Consider the following 15,146-nt stretch of genomic DNA (forward strand, 5'->3'; position numbering starts at 1 on the left):
GTCCTTCATCCGGGCACTCACTCCTCTGGGTGTCCTATACTCCAATTTCTGTTTTGATGTCCAACACCTGCCATCAGAGACACGGTACGGCTCACCGCTTTCCCTCCTGCCAGTCGGGATATGCACATATTCGAGACCCTTCAACTCTGAGAAGAGCAGCAAGCAAGTCTCGGGAACTCGCCACTTTCAATATCAATGGCAGCTGCAAAAGGAACGACATCACATCACTGCCGTACCTGGGTTGCGTACAACGGAGCACCGAAAACCGGAAAGGCAAGGGAAAAATTAGACAGCGGGTGCCTGTGCCTGGGGTTTATTCCAAAACCTTCCTTCGGTAAAGCGGATCCCGGGAGGCACGACATATGCTCGGCCCATATATGGTGTAGACTATCATAAGGTGGATAAAAAGAAAAGAAAGAAACAGAGCCTTGCAGCAGAAGGCGGATGGGAACACGGAAAGTCAAGGTTATGCCAGGGCTTATTAACCTGCATTTCTAGACGCAGGCTGTGGGGGTGGGCAATAAAAAAACAAAAAAAAAAAAAGGAGTATTCTGCCATGCCATTCTGGATTCATGGCTGACTGCCACGGGGGGGCAGTCCAGAGGCGGCACCTCCACCTTTGCAGGTCGAGTAGCCACTCAATCCGCCGACTTTCACCGAGACAGCAGAGGGATTTACCTTTTCAGCCTTGGACCAATGGCGTTATTCCACCTTTTTCCTTCTTTGAAATCCTCGATGTCAGGAAAGATGCCCTCCAGCTTTGCAAGGGGCCGGAGACAACTTAGCCAGTCGCGCACAGGCCAAGTCCAACATACGGTGTAAGAGGATGCAGGCCACTCTGCAGCAGGCATTCGTCTTGTTCTTTTTTGTCTTCTGGGATTTGGACAACACATTGCCCGACTTGATGCATCACTGCCTAACCCGACTTTGCAACATTTGTTTGACGTCCGCTTCTTCATTTCCCCCCCTCCCTCTTCGACTTGTCCGAGCCAACGAAACGGTGGGCTATCAGCCTAGGTATCTTTGAGCAACCTTCGCCGCTTTTAACTTGATTCCTGCCTGGTTCGTGGATCCAAACGGTGCATATACCTCCACACATGCCTCCACTTCACTCCTTCGCCATCTTCCGGTCCGCCGCTTCCTGGTTCGTGGATATTGTCTCCTGTTCCCATCACCCAGCCTATCTGCAGCTACCGTTTCGTCTGCCTGTCTGTCTCTGCCGGTCTGGTAGTGTCTGATGACACACACATCGTTGTCGTCCAGACCGTCGTCACTTTTCTGACCTCCAATTGCGGCGAAACTTACCTCTCACAGGTGTTTCCCATCCCCCCCCCAATCTTTCTATCTCCTACACCCCATCCCTGTCCCGTCATCTGCAGAAGAGAGGATCTTGTCCCGAGCAGGGAGTCAGTCTATGCCAACCATGTTGCTGTTTCTTGCCTCTCTTTCTCTCTCTCAGCCGGGACTAGTCGTCGTCTACATGGCTATGTACACCCCCCCTCCATCAGCCGGCTTTCTTTCGAGATGGAGTGTATCCTCCCTTGAAACCTTGAAGCCTCTATCTCTTTCGCCTCCTCCTTCCCACACACAACACACAATTGCCCTCCCCGGAGCCATTGGGCTTACAACCGGAGTGCCGGCTCCCCCGTTGTAGTCAATACAAACGGTTGATAGTCCCACCTCTCGGCATATGCGAGTTGCTTTCACTCGCTCCTTTTTCTTTCTGTGATCACATTGAAACTTTCCTATAGGTCCCTCTGGCGCTTGGTGGCTTTCGTTTCTTCCTCCAGGGATCACCCCATTCATTGATACGGTCCTGTTGGTCAGTGGTTGATATCAAGGGTGTGTGAGAAGGAGGGGGGTGAGGTTTACGTTTTTTTCTTGATCAATACCGATAATTGAACGTCGTCACCATACTTATTTCTCATCACATACCTACTTGCCTGGTTTGTTCTGGCCAAGTGAGTTAGTGTGTAGGCTTTTGGTTCAACGAATAGGAGTTGCCCTCCTCGGGGATGGATAGAGTCCGTCCTTATCCATGTCCCCCTCTCTCTCCCCCTCGTGATGAAATCGGCATGCCATCGGCCGACTGGATGAGAGGGGGGGAGGGGAGGAAGGGGGAAAATGTATAAAAGGGGGGGAGATGGCAGATATGGGAGAGATTGCTTTTCTTTCACTTTTCTTTCTTCCATTCTTTACAACGAGAACAAGTTGAGTTGGGCTTGATACCTACCATACTGCGCTACAGCTCTGTCTGCTTGCTTTCACACACACACACGCACACACACCATTACTTTACTACACTTTACCCAAGAAGAGAGACTTTCACAAGTGACACCTTACTCTTGGTCTTGTCCATCCAACCATTCTATCTATTCACAACCCTTTCCGCCACACACACACACACACATACACACACATACACACACATACACAAACATTTCACCCTAGTTACCTTGGGCAGAAAGTTTATTTATTTTTCCCCAAACCCAACGGTTACACATTTTTACCCTTTTTTTTATTCTCCCCACCACCGCCACCACTACAATCTTCTCATCATCACCGAACTTTGCCATATCAAAATGTCCCACTATTCAACCCCTTACTACCCCACTACAACCTCCATCCCCATCCCGCCCACCAAGTCAGCCTACCAATCCCCCTACTCTCCATACTACCCACCCGCCGAGGAGACAGGGACGTACTCCGTCTCGCCCCCTGAGCTCACAGATGATGGGCACAGTTTGGTGAGCACTGGTGGTGGTAGCTACTCTGTCGGTCCGTCGGGGTCGGTCTCCTCGGGGTCAGACTACTACTATGGTGGTGGGTCTGGGGTTGGGGGGGATGTTGCGGCGGGAAATGTGGCGAATGTGGATTTGAACGAGTACATGGCTGAGAGGTTCAGCGAGGGGGCGATGGATTCGGTCGGGGGGGTGATGGATGGGTATACTGTGAGGCAGGCAAAGGCGTGAGTTTTTCCCTTTTGATTTTGGGGAGAGGAAGACAAAAGCTGACAGTTAAAACAGTTCTGGCCATTTGAACGCCAAACACAGGGAACTGCTCGAGTTGCAGGCCAAAGCGCAGGCGAGGCTGGCAAAGACGAGGGCGAGGTTCGCGCAGGGGATGGAGGATGCGAGGGAGGTGAGGGAGGATTTGGAGTGGACTCAGAGGAAGGTTGCGTGAGTTTTTGCCCCCCTTTTTTTTTTTTTCCCCTCCCCTTCAGCATTTCAAGCATGGGAATTTTTGGCTATCTGGCTTTGAACCCCTAAAAACCGCGAGATCTCAAATTTGGCGGACGAGCAGCAGGAGGCAAATCTGGGGACTGGCTGTTTTCTGAGAGAACAGGGGCTAATAATGGAGAATAGGTCGCTCAAGACAAAAGCGTCAAAGAAGCACACAAAAGAGTACACCAAAGCTCGCGCTCGGTACCCAAGCCCAGATTATTGAACCCTCCCCCTTTTTTTTTTTTTTTTTTTTTTTTTTTTTTTTTTTTTTTTTAATTTTCTCAACCTTGTCCAAAAAAATTGTCTTGTTCGTTATTTTTCATTTTGGTGGGTACAGCAATTTCGATGGGATATCCAAATTTTATTTTTTTCACAGGTGAGGGCAGAAGGCTGGAGGAAAACCACAGCCTTGGGGAAGGAGTGAGGTTGATAATGGCAAGGCGCGCGGCAACACACACTCCACTGATCTCTGTTTTGTAAAAGCAGCGAGTGGAGGTTATAGGGCTGAGATTAGCAGGGGGGGCGTGTGGTGTGTGGATGATTCTGCATTTTTGTTGCATATGCGCGGATGGGGATGGCGGGCGTTTTTTTTTTCGTTTTTTTTTTTCTGGATTGAGTTTGGTTTCACGCCCCCTCCATCACGCCGCCGCTACGGGCCGCGCCCACCCACCATTCTTTTCCCCCTGGAATTTCCCGACTGGGAGGTAGTGGGGGTGGTGATTGGCGGGGGGAGAAATATGGGCTGTGGATGTTGACAGGGGAGATCTCACTGGGACTGGGGATGGCAAGAGAGTTTGGGGTGGGAAGAATTGATGGGTTTTGCTGCTCACACCCCCTCCTCTAGAGTACTGCACGTCAGAGCGGCATGGCGGGAGCAGGCGGATGTGCTGTGCCCAGAGGGAGGTGTTGATGAGATCAGGCGTGAGGACCAGGGGGTTCTGTTCGTTGGACCGGGAGATGGGTGCTCCGTGCCTTGCTTCTGGGAGTAGCCAGGCAGGTTTTTCCATGTGGACTGGGGTCTCAGCTGAGGAGACTGGTGGGGAGAGATAGTCATGGGCCTTCTCCGTTTTGCCGTTTTAGGGCAGCGTTTATAAGACGGGGTGATGATGGAGGGGACGGCAGCTGAACTTGTCTGTGGGTCGAAAACAAGGTCTGTGAGTAACGAGAGTTTTTTCCATGTAGTTTCTTTTCTAGCTGGTTAGGTCGTAATGATACCTTTCGTTTTTGGGTACCCGTGAAATCTCGTGACTGGTGGTCAGGTGAAGGTTGCCTAGGGTTGATGAACATATGTCCTGATTTCTGTCTTGCCCAGCTCTGTCATGTAGACACTAGCACTTGTTTTGTTTCGAACTGGGTCGATCATCTTACTAAGGTCATGGCTTGGTGCCCAACCAGATATGTAGCGCTTCGGCAGGTGGAAGCATGCAGTTTTGGACAGACATGCCTCGGACACCAAGGGGAAAGCATCACGTGATGCCACTGGCTATCTTTTGGGTGACAATGTGTTGAAGGGCAAAGAATTAAGAGTGGTCTGGTATGTACTATCAAATTGTAGTGTTACAAACTCAGTCGTCAATCATTGCGTTATAAACTTTTCCCACGCCAGAAGATAAAGATGCTTGAAACAGAATAGACGCTGCGTTTCAGGTGGCAGCAGCGAGGAACACCTCAGCTTTGGCTTCCGCCACTGCCTCTGGCGCTTTTGGTTCGGGACCAATCTGTGTTGTCTCCGGTTGGGTAGTTTGTTGCTGGTCTGAGTGCTCTTGGCTTTGTAGTTCTTGTTGCTGCTGTGGAACTCCCTTTGGCTGGTAAGGCTTCCTTTCCAGCCAGGTACCCACAGGTTCCAACCCATTCTTCTTCTCGAGTGGCTCCCAGGGGTTCTCGTTGGAGCGGGAGTCGTAGTAGTCAATGTACCAGTTTGGATTGTGGCCACCGCCACCTCTGCCGCCTCTGGCCCCTCCTCGGCCTCCTCTCTCACCAAAGTTGCCTCTGCCTCTTGCATTAAAATTACCCCGGGTGGTAGGGTTGGAACCTGACTCTTTGCGTTGTCCCTGGTTTGGACTATTACTGCCCTCCTCCGCTGCTGCTGCGTTGTGGCAATCTTCATCGTGACTAACCCTCTCGGCTGTTATCGCTGAACCTCGAAATCCCTTGATGAAAGGATCGGACCCTTGGCCTGTTGGGGATGGTGAGATGTCAACATGAGTATCGGTCGTGACGATGATGGGCGAGCAGGAAGCTCGGGTTGGACCGCCCCTAGGGGATGGTGCGGGGTGGGTGCCGTCGGGCACTTGGGGGTGTGCTGATCCTTCATCTGACCGGGATCTCTTGCTTGGTGGGTGTTCATCAGAGATGGAGGAGGGACGGGGCCGGCGAGTGCGAGCGGTGGTGGTGAAGGAGGAGAAGCCCATCAATCTAGCCATTTCGGCACTTTCGTCATCTTGTTGGGGGTCATTTTGCTCGGTGTGATGGTCGCCACCGTCGAGAGAAGTTCCGCTGGGGTCGGGCATTCTGGACGTAATGAATGGGGAATAAGGATGAGGTGGTTAGTCGCCAGCTGACCTCGACTTGTGATTCAGATATGTGAGAATAAGTAGGTAGTGTTGTGTGCCGAGGTGCTTCGAAAGGTCCTTTGTGAGGTCTAGATTCAGCAGCTTGAAATCAAGCTTCCCTGCGTATTACGTTATTTCCTCGAGAAGCTGTTGAAGCTTGGGCGGGATGTCTCTTTGTTGGTGGGTGGTGGAGTGACGGGAGACCAGATGAAGTCGGCTGCCGTTAATGGAATTCAGCCTTGTGGGTCTCTCGCTAACCACGGGAACGCTCTAGCGGCTCTGTGTGTGTAACCGCAGCCGGCCGAGATGTCTGTGAGCTGTCAGTTTTCACATTTATTTTCCGTCTTCTCGATTTGCATAAGGTGATTGGGCTTGTCCCTGAACGGGAACTACCGTTGGTTTGAAGTCTAGAAGTGTGGTGGAAGGACCAACGGTTGTTCAACTGTCAAAGACGGCCCCAGGGTCCGCTATAAGGGTCAGGTTTTAGTGGGGCCACCTGCTTCTAACACAGTGAACCGAATGCCTGGAATAGAATCAGCAACCAACTCCTCTCTCGTCTGTGTCTTTTCCAACCTCAATCAATCTGCAATCTCAGGGAACCTGTGCCATTACACACGCTGCATGTCGCACCGCCGAAGCCGCATGAAGAGTTGGCTTGACACCTGTCACACCCCCTGAACTAGACGCTCGGACACGCACACCCCTGCCTCTCCTCACACCTTTCATATCTCAACCTCACTTTCATTCCATCACCACCATTCTCATCTCACATCTCACAGCATCATTTCCACCAGCATCATCATCAAACTCACCAAAAATGTCACCCATAACCCTCCACCAACCCTCCAAATACTCCCCCTCACCCACCACCACCACCACCCCCTCCCCAACCATCGACTTCCTCTCCCGCACCTGGTCCGTAACCCACTCCACCCTCCCCATGTGGCGCAAAGCCCGCAACGTCAGAATCACCTACTCCCCCCTCCCCAACCCACCCCCGGCTCCCCCTCTCAAAATCTCCGACCTGGTCGAGTACGAGCCCCTTGACGGGTCCTCCCTCAAAAACGTCCGCGGCGTCGACACCGGCTCCGTTCCCAACTCCCTCACAAGCTGGGACTGGCGAGGCTCCAGCTTTCTATTCTTTGTCACCTCCCACTGGGAAATCCTGGGGTACGGAGAGGTCCCAGAAACGGGGGAGCGATGGGTTGTAACTTGGTTCCAAAAAACCCTGTTCACGGCTGAAGGGGTGGATGTGTACAGTGATCGGAAAGAGGGGCCGAGTGAAGGGTTGAAAAAGGAGATTTTGGAAGCGTTGGAAAAGATGGAGGGTGGGGTCGGAGGGTTGTGTAGGAGGGATATGCACGAGGTAAAGGTTGAGTTGCCTTGGAGGGAGCAATAGAATGGTTTATTGATTTTGCGGTTGGGTATTATGAGCAGGGTTTGGGTATTTGGGGTATCATAGTCTAATTCAGCGCTCCGTGTCATCTCTACTTCTAGTGTGTTTCCTCTCCCTGTTTCTGTCGCGGTGGGATCTCTCTGAATGGTGACCGCCTTTCTCGTGTCTGGCGCGCTTGGGAGATGGAGACCTGCTTCTGCGCCTACGTGAGTCTCTTTCAGAGCGATGCCGATCCCTGCTTCTGCTCCTTTCTCTGTGCCTTCTTTCCCGGCTTGAGTTTCTGTCTCTGTGTCTTCGTCTGTCGCTGCTCCTATCCCTATGTCGATGCCTCCTCTCCCTTCTCTCTGACTTTTCCAACTCTCTCAGTTCCCTCTCTTTTTCCTCGTTTACCTTCCTTCGTTCTTTTTCCAGCTCCCTCACCTTGGCAGCACCGCTCTTCATCATGGCAAGCGGGTCACTCGACACCAACCTTGCCGCTTCCCTGGCCTTTCTGTTCGGGTCGTCCTTACCAAAGACATTTTTGCTTGGAACAACCGACAAAATTTGGTCATCCGGCGTGGCATACCATGCGTCACCTGCCCCAGCCACAGTTCCAGGACCAAGACGGAGCTGAGCCTGCTCAGCCAGCTGCTGCTTCTTTTCCTTCTCCACATCCGGGTGTTTTGCATGAGTTTGTTGAGGCGTAAAAAGGGTGAGATGGCCTTTACTGTCGACCAAGTCATCTGGGGTATTCAATGTGGTGGGTGGCGCTAGTGATTGGAACTGTTGATACTGCGGCTCCTGGCGTTCTCTTGCGAGGCGTAACTCAAAGTCGGTGTCATCCTCTCCTTGACGTTTGCGTTTCTCTCGGGGTTCTCGTGGCTCCCTGACTGATGATCTGATTTCTGTGGAAGAGTCGGGTCCAGGAAGCGGTGGCGGGACCTCTCCTCTCAATGTGGCCAGCCTGCGCTCAGCATCCTGCTCCTGCATGTGCTGCTCGTCGGCTTCCTCCTTCAGGCGAGCGGCTGCCTCGTCGCGCCTGACGCGCTCGATGTTGGCTGTGTTGTAGACATTCCATGATTTCTTGCCTAGGAGGTGGAGAGGCATTGTAAAAGATGTTTATCTGGATAAAGATGTGATGGCTGTAGGAAGGGCCATCAGTGAGGACGTTGCACCTTGATGGCTGGCCGCCAAGACAAAATGGTGGGGCCCAACATGGGGCGCCAAGCTGCCCATACATTAAAACGCCCCCTTTGTACACCGTTTCGCCTCATTATGTTGTGGGCCTGCGACAACAACTGTCCCGCTGGCGAGCTGACCCGTGGTAGCTACATTGACCTCGAAATCTATCACCAACTCCTCTCCTCCCAGGCAACGAAGAAAGCGACTCGTCATATAAACTGTCCTCTTCTTCGAAATCACACCATATCAAAGCACTGCGTCCCGACACCTAGTCTCGTTACGCTACCAACCGGCACACCACAAACATACTCGAGCGAGATGGATCCGCGCAGCGCCCTCTTCGGCTCAGGACCCCGCGGCGGCGGCAGCGGTAGCGGTCTCCCCGGCCGCAACGTCCAACAACAACGACCCCCTCAGGCGGGATACCCTCCACAGCAGCAGGGAGGATATGGCTCTCCGCAGCAAGCCGGATATGGCCAGGCGCCACCACCTCGCCAGCAGCCAGGAGGATACGGCCAAGCGCCCCCTCCTCGACAGCAGGCCGGAGGGTACGGCCAGACCGGCTCTGGCCGTATTCCGCTCAGGTTGGCAAAGGTCGAGGACAAGACCCTCCAGTCGCAATACATCTTTGGCAATCTGTAGGCTCTTGCACCCCGTCTCTTGCCCATCGTGGACAACAAACTGACAGCAACACAGCTGCGCCGTCTCCCCCCGAGACTTCCCACCCAACCGCGAAAACACCGATGTCTACATCCGCCTCACCGGCCCCCAGATGAAAGGCGGAGGCGACTTTGTCGTCACAGCGCGCCCAGTCCCCGGCTTCCCCGATGGCTGCATCAGCTTGTCCGACCCTCAAAGAACATGGTGCGGCGTTGGTCTGATGGACTCGCTCGAGGGCGAAGTCTACGACCCCTTTGCGAGGAGCGCGCAGACCTATCTCGGCTCTATAGACGTCGAAATTGGGTTTGCGTCGCTGAGAAAGGTCGTCGACGCACCATACGATCAAGACGAGCTCGCCGAGCAGTTTATCGCCCAGTTTCAAAACCAGCTCTTCGCGCCAGGCCAGAAGCTGCTGATGGACGTCAAGAATGTGCCCCTGGCTATCACGGTCAAGACGGTCACCTTGACGGACTTGAGCATGCAATCGCAAAATGGCGAGGAGCCGCCCACGTTGTCAGACCCGCGCGCCAGGGGTATCCTGCACAAGCATACCAGCATTGGGTTCTACAAGGATGCGAGCTCGCCTCTGAAGCTCAAGGCGTCCAACAAGAGGCCTGCTGCTAATGCTATTATCAGCCCTGACTTCAAGTTTGAGGATATGGGTATCGGCGGTTTGGATGCCGAGTTCTCGACCATTTTCAGAAGAGCTTTTGCTTCGCGCATTTTCCCACCGGGCTTGATCGAGAAGCTGGGGATTATGCACGTCAAGGGTATGCTTCTTTACGGTCCTCCGGGTACAGGCAAGACGCTTATTGCCAGGCAAATTGGCAAGATGCTTAATGCCAGGGAACCAAAGATCATCAACGGTCCCGAAGTGCTGAATAAGTACGTTGGCCAGAGTGAGGAAAACATTCGCAAGATGTTTGCCGATGCCGAAAAGGAATACAAGGAAAAGGGAGACGAGTCTGGGCTTCATATCATCATCTTTGACGAGTTGGACGCTGTCTGCAAGCAGAGAGGGTCTGGTGCCGGTGGCGGCACTGGTGTTGGTGACAGTGTTGTCAACCAGCTGCTTTCCAAGCTCGACGGTGTGGACCAGCTTAACAATATCCTGTTGATCGGAATGACCAACAGGAAGGACATGATTGATGACGCGTTGCTGCGGCCTGGTCGTTTGGAGGTGCAGATTGAGATTTCCCTGCCGGATGAGTTTGGCCGGTCGCAGATTCTCAAGATCCACACGAGCAAGATGAAGGAGAATAATGTCATGGGGAGTGATGTTGATATTCTGGAGCTGGCGGCAAGGACGAAGAACTTTTCGGGTGCTGAGCTGAGCGGTTTGGTCAAGTCTGCGACGTCGTTTGCTTTTGCGAGGAACATCAAGGCCGGCACTACGGCTAGTGTCAGTGAGGATGTGGTGAACATGAAGGTTGGCATGCAGGATTTCTTGCACGCGCTGGACGAGGTCAAGCCCGCGTTTGGTACTGATGATTCGGAGCTGGAGGACGTGTTGCCGTTTGGGATCATTGAGTACTCGAGGGGGATTAGCCATATTCTCAAGGACGGCATGCTCTATGTCAAGACTGTGAAAGAGCAGCCGAACCTGAGGGTGATGAGTGTTTTGCTTCATGGGCCGAGGTCGAGCGGCAAGACAGCGCTCGCGGCGAAGATTGCGCAGCTGTCGGATTTCCCTTTTATCAAGCTTATCACCCCGGCGTCGCTGGTAGGTTATAGGGATGAGCTGGCGAAGAAGGATTATTTGCATAAGTTGTTTACGGATGCTTACAAGTCCCCGTTGAGTTTACTCGTTATTGGTAAGCCCCGTCCCTTTTTACGCAATCAGACAAGGTCACTGACATTTCTCAGACAATATTGAGCGTCTCATCGACTGGGTCCCCGTCGGCGCGCGCTTCTCTGGCTCCATCCTCAACACGCTCGTCACGCTTCTTCAAACCCCACCACCCAAGGGGCACAGGCTGCTCATCCTCGCCACCACGTCGCAGAGATCGGTGCTGGAGCAGCTCGACGTCACGACGGCGTTTGACAACCAGATTCCCGTGCCGGCGATCTCGGACCTGGGCGAGCTGGAGGCGGTGCTGGGGCAGGTGGGGGCGTTCGATGGGAGGCACGGGCGGATCGTGCAGGAGATTGAGCGGGCGACGGGGAGCAGGGAGGTGAATGTGGGGATCAAGACGGTGTTGACAAGCTTGGAGACGGCGAAGCTGAGCGAGAGCCCGGAGGAGTGGTTTGTGGAGCAGATTTCGGGACAGATTGCTAGGTATCCTGGGGTTTGAGGGTTAGAAGGATAGAGAAGTTATATAGAGGTTTTTTGTCTCTGATGAAAATAGGGTGAGTTTAGAAATCTAGGGGGTTTGCTGAGGGGAGGTGGTGGTCTGGTGATGTTATGGGGGTGGGGGAGGTGGAAGTGATTTGACAGGAACGTATGTACTACCTGTAGGTATGATCCAAGAAGACTTTTCAACAAACCACCCAACAGCATCAGTGGTTTAGTGGTAAAATCCATCGTTGCCATCGATGGGCCCCGTGTTCGATTCACGGCTGATGCATAGCTTTTGCTGTTGTGTCACACATGCTCTCTTTTATTTTTCTCTTTTTTTTGGGGTCTCTCATCTGTTTTTCTTGCTCTTTTGCAGACAATTTCCCGTTTTGTTTGGGTTGGGGGGGGGGGTAAAGGGGGCAAAGAGAATGCTGTGGCTGGCTCTGGTTAGGAAATTGGGACGTTGAATCCCCCTTGGGCAGGTTTAGCGGTTGTTTTACATAGGACTGAAGTCTATCTTTTGGGTGGAGGGTCAACTGCCTATCGCTTGTTTTGATGACTGAAGGAGTGAGAAGTCGGGCGTGTTTATATCAGGGATGGTGGTGGGAGGGTTGAGTGAGAGCGGCGGTGGTGGATAAGTAGGTTTGGTTGTGTTTGGCGGTTGAATGGTGTTGAGTGGGGCGGGTGTTTATAGGGATATCCTGGAGATATTAAAAAAAAGAAGGGGGGGGGGGGGTTGGGGTGGGAAAAGATAAACTGTGCCTTAATGGGAAGTAGTAGACAGAAAGCGAATTAACAGGACGGAAAGAGACTGGCTGATGTGTTTTGGATAGGTAGCTTGGTCAAGCATCTTGTGTGGAATCAAGAACCGAAGTCTTGGTTTAGATGTCTTCTTGTTAGATGACTCGAGTTGTGTAGGTATCTTTTGGAGTGCGGGATATATACCTATGTACGAAGTATCCATGGGAGAATTGGTATCACTATTCCTGGGTGCCTAAGGTAGGGTAGGGTGTAGCAGTTGGGTTGACGATGCCAACCTGGCTCATGCTTCTGAGCTGTTGTGTAAGGTGGGCGCAGACTGGTCTCGCAGAGCTTGTATGCGTCGATTGTGGAAAGCAATAGGTTACTTGTCTTCATGTTCGAAGTTGTTTGTACCTTCTTACCAGTAATGCTTGTTTCAATGACCTTGAGTGTCGATCTGGCTTATAGGTAGCTTGGTGCACTCCCTCTGACCTATTTCGGTGCTGCTTCTTCTCCGATTAGAGAGCGTGATGGAGTCTTTTGAGTAGAAACGCTTATCTCAGTGGACGCCAATATCTAGATAGTGGCTCATACTATAGGCAACTGCCTTGCTCGGCGTTTAGGAGCTCTTGTTGTTTTGTAGTATTAGACGAGATTGTTTTGCTGAGTCTTTTGGCAACTGGCAACAACATTAACTACGCTATGTTTACCTGTTGGTGTTCAATTCCTGTCCTTTGACTTCGGGATCTTTTCTTCAAACTTACTTAAATCACATAGGCAGAAGGTCTTTACTTTTGAGCCCTATACCAAGATAGCTAATTTCTGCCATACCGCAACTCTTTCCTGAACATGATCGAGATAAGTCTCGAAGTCTTTCCAGCTTACACCAACGCTAACGGCTCAAATACAGAGTAGCTTTCATGAAGCTTGAATTGTCTTGGGTACTTTTGCGTAATCACCATCTCCCTACCGCACAAGTCTCAAGTCATCCGCTGTACTCGTGATGGCAACACAAATCCGAGGCGACGGTGACCAAGGTGACGCGAGGTGAGAGTCACAAAGACCGAGGAGGCGGTGTGCTGTGCCTCTTCTGCTGTGCATAATGCCGTAAGTCCATGTAACTGCTGCAGTAGCAGCCACATCAGCATCCCTACCGATAGTACAACAGCATATAACTGTCAATTTTCTCTACCTAGGTAAGGTCATCAACCGCAGAGGTTACAGTGTACCAGAAGAATGGCTCAGTTTGATCGACCCGTATGGTTGACGTGTTGGTAAACCTCCTGTTCATATAATCAGTCCCCAGCAGTATAAGACACAGCTGTCAATACCATTTCAGGGGTCATCTGAAGCTCCCAACACAATGAGGCACATGGTCTCCAGAGTATGATAAGAAATCCCGAAAAAGGAACAAAACACTCCGGGACCCTCTTCACACCCCTCCCACCTCATACATCATCACTCATAAGCGATCATCAGCATCAGGAGCGAGCCGGATCCATCCACCCCCCTCTAACAACTCACCCAACCTCCAAAAGTCGAAACCCGAATCACAAGCCCAATCGTCAGTTTTTTGATCACCAGACCAAAAATACACCCGACCCCTACTGCAGCTAAGTTATTTTCCCGAGTCCGAAAGCTTTTATTTGTCCGAGAAAGCCACGTTTTTCCCCCTTCCTCCAACCGGATCACGGCGGAGAAAATATCGGAGAGCGCAACACCACACCTGTATCTCTTGTTTCAAGATTCAATGTTTTTGTTGAGTTTGCATCCTGTCTATGAGCTGGCTTCCTATTTAGGGGAGGCATGCCCGTTGACACTGCCGACAGCCATCATCGCTTAGGCGAACATGAAAGTGGTGCCGGAGGGTGTGGTGAATGATGAGCATACCCGTTTCGGGATCTGCCCGTCTAAGGTTGTCAGTCGTCGTTTGGTAGCATCGGCATCGGGGAGTGTGGAAACATAAACGGTCAACTGGAAGAAGAAGAAGAAGAAAAGCATCCGGAGTGCACGCTCGGAGGTGTGAAACAACACGTGGGGTGCATGGTTCGACACGAGGTTCATGTGGAGGTTGGGAACGCCGGTGGTGATGATCACTAACTGCCGTCTGTTTGGGTGGCTTATTCGTCATTCTATCTGCTATCTATGAAGATGATACTATCACAACTTCCTACTTAGGACCCTCGGTTCGAGCTATATCGGTTTCAGAGGCTGGCTGGTCTCGTTAGATCCATCCCTACCTATCCACATTCACATCTGCCGACCCTGAGGTAGTCGATAACGACATCAAAGACTCCATTCACAATCTGACACGCCCACTCCCTCGGCACATCATCTTCTATCAACATTCCATCTCCAGCTTCTATCTGTTCCCCAACCCCATGTCCAAAACGTCAATACCCTATCTCGGCAACGGAAGCTCGCGTGACAGGGAGTGGATCCCTTCTCTCTTAGGTCCCATGATGACCATAACATTCCTTTCATATGATAACAACTACCACTATAATCCCAAGGGCCCTCTCCGGACCAAGCCTCAATCAAGACTATTTTCCTCGGGTTCGGGAAGCAAACCCATCGTGTATAAAAAAATATATTAAAAATTAAGAAAAAGAAGCGCGTTCCTTTCAAGTTCTTGGCCTTGAAGTTGAGGTTTTGGGAGACAAGGTTACATTCCACCCCAGTCTTCACCCCCATGAGGGCTACCTATATCATAGCTCTGATATACCCTTCGCTTCGAACCAAAGACAAAAATCATCACCTCAATAATAAGCTGGTAGCTCGCTTGGATGCACGTTCTTGATACATCAGGTTTGCGATCACATGACTACGTTGTTTTTATTTCCCCGACATCGGGTTCTTTTCATTGATGACCCAGGTACAGGTATCATCACATATGGGCTTCAAGTTGGCGTTGCATCCTCCACATAGCATATGCGTCTGCATTAGCTTCACGAATTCAACGTTTGAGATAGATCACTTGCATATACGCTTGTTGTTCAAAACGAAAAGTAAGAAAGAAAAAAACTCAACTACCGGAATTGATTCTGCAATAGACTCCAAGCGATGGCAACATCACACGGGGAAGACCTCTATTTCAAAATACATCATGCATACCACTGTAAGGAGGAATCAAA

The 15,146-nt window shown here is 51.6% G+C and overlaps 6 protein-coding genes and 1 non-coding gene across 7 annotated transcripts; 4 read left to right on the plus strand and 3 right to left on the minus strand.

Annotated features, from left to right (window-relative positions):
• Window positions 1–674: 674 nt before the first annotated feature.
• Window positions 675–893, minus strand: QC764_605170 (uncharacterized protein; the record flags this gene model as incomplete). The annotated part of the gene is made up of 1 exon (XM_062949021.1): window positions 675–893. One exon carries the CDS (start codon window positions 891–893, stop codon window positions 675–677), a length of 219 nt encoding a protein of 72 aa, XP_062797240.1.
• A 1,252-nt stretch (window positions 894–2,145) lies between these two features.
• Window positions 2,146–4,461, plus strand: QC764_605180 (uncharacterized protein). The gene is given in 5 exon segments (XM_062949022.1): window positions 2,146–2,419; window positions 2,430–2,968; window positions 3,027–3,179; window positions 3,366–3,456; window positions 3,477–4,461. The coding sequence occupies 3 exon segments, from the start codon at window positions 2,583–2,585 to the stop codon at window positions 3,445–3,447; spliced, it is 621 nt and encodes a 206-aa protein (XP_062797241.1). The 5' UTR covers window positions 2,146–2,419; window positions 2,430–2,582; the 3' UTR covers window positions 3,448–3,456; window positions 3,477–4,461.
• Window positions 4,462–4,867: 406 nt separating this feature from the next.
• Window positions 4,868–5,734, minus strand: QC764_605190 (uncharacterized protein; the record flags this gene model as incomplete). Its single annotated transcript, XM_062949023.1, has 1 exon — window positions 4,868–5,734. The coding sequence occupies one exon, from the start codon at window positions 5,732–5,734 to the stop codon at window positions 4,868–4,870; it is 867 nt and encodes a 288-aa protein (XP_062797242.1).
• An 859-nt stretch (window positions 5,735–6,593) lies between these two features.
• Window positions 6,594–7,175, plus strand: QC764_605200 (uncharacterized protein; the record flags this gene model as incomplete). The annotated part of the gene is made up of 1 exon (XM_062949024.1): window positions 6,594–7,175. One exon carries the CDS (start codon window positions 6,594–6,596, stop codon window positions 7,173–7,175), a length of 582 nt encoding a protein of 193 aa, XP_062797243.1.
• Window positions 7,176–7,244: 69 nt separating this feature from the next.
• Window positions 7,245–8,258, minus strand: QC764_605210 (uncharacterized protein; the record flags this gene model as incomplete). The annotated part of the gene is made up of 1 exon (XM_062949025.1): window positions 7,245–8,258. The coding sequence occupies one exon, from the start codon at window positions 8,256–8,258 to the stop codon at window positions 7,245–7,247; it is 1,014 nt and encodes a 337-aa protein (XP_062797244.1).
• Window positions 8,259–8,440: 182 nt separating this feature from the next.
• SEC18 (transport between ER and Golgi ATPase protein) lies at window positions 8,441–11,359 on the plus strand. Its single transcript, XM_062949026.1, has 3 exons — window positions 8,441–8,971; window positions 9,030–10,807; window positions 10,860–11,359. Exons 1-3 carry the CDS (start codon window positions 8,652–8,654, stop codon window positions 11,285–11,287), a joined length of 2,526 nt encoding a protein of 841 aa, XP_062797245.1. The 5' UTR covers window positions 8,441–8,651; the 3' UTR covers window positions 11,288–11,359.
• Window positions 11,360–11,489: 130 nt separating this feature from the next.
• Window positions 11,490–11,560, plus strand: QC764_0090210. The gene has a single exon. It is a non-coding gene; the product is annotated as a tRNA-Gly (tRNA).
• Window positions 11,561–15,146: the final 3,586 nt, after the last annotated feature.

The sequence above is a fragment of the Podospora pseudoanserina genome, chromosome 6, assembly GCF_035222485.1.
Source record: "Podospora pseudoanserina strain CBS 124.78 chromosome 6, whole genome shotgun sequence".
In the NCBI taxonomy this organism is placed as follows: domain Eukaryota; kingdom Fungi; phylum Ascomycota; class Sordariomycetes; order Sordariales; family Podosporaceae; genus Podospora; species Podospora pseudoanserina.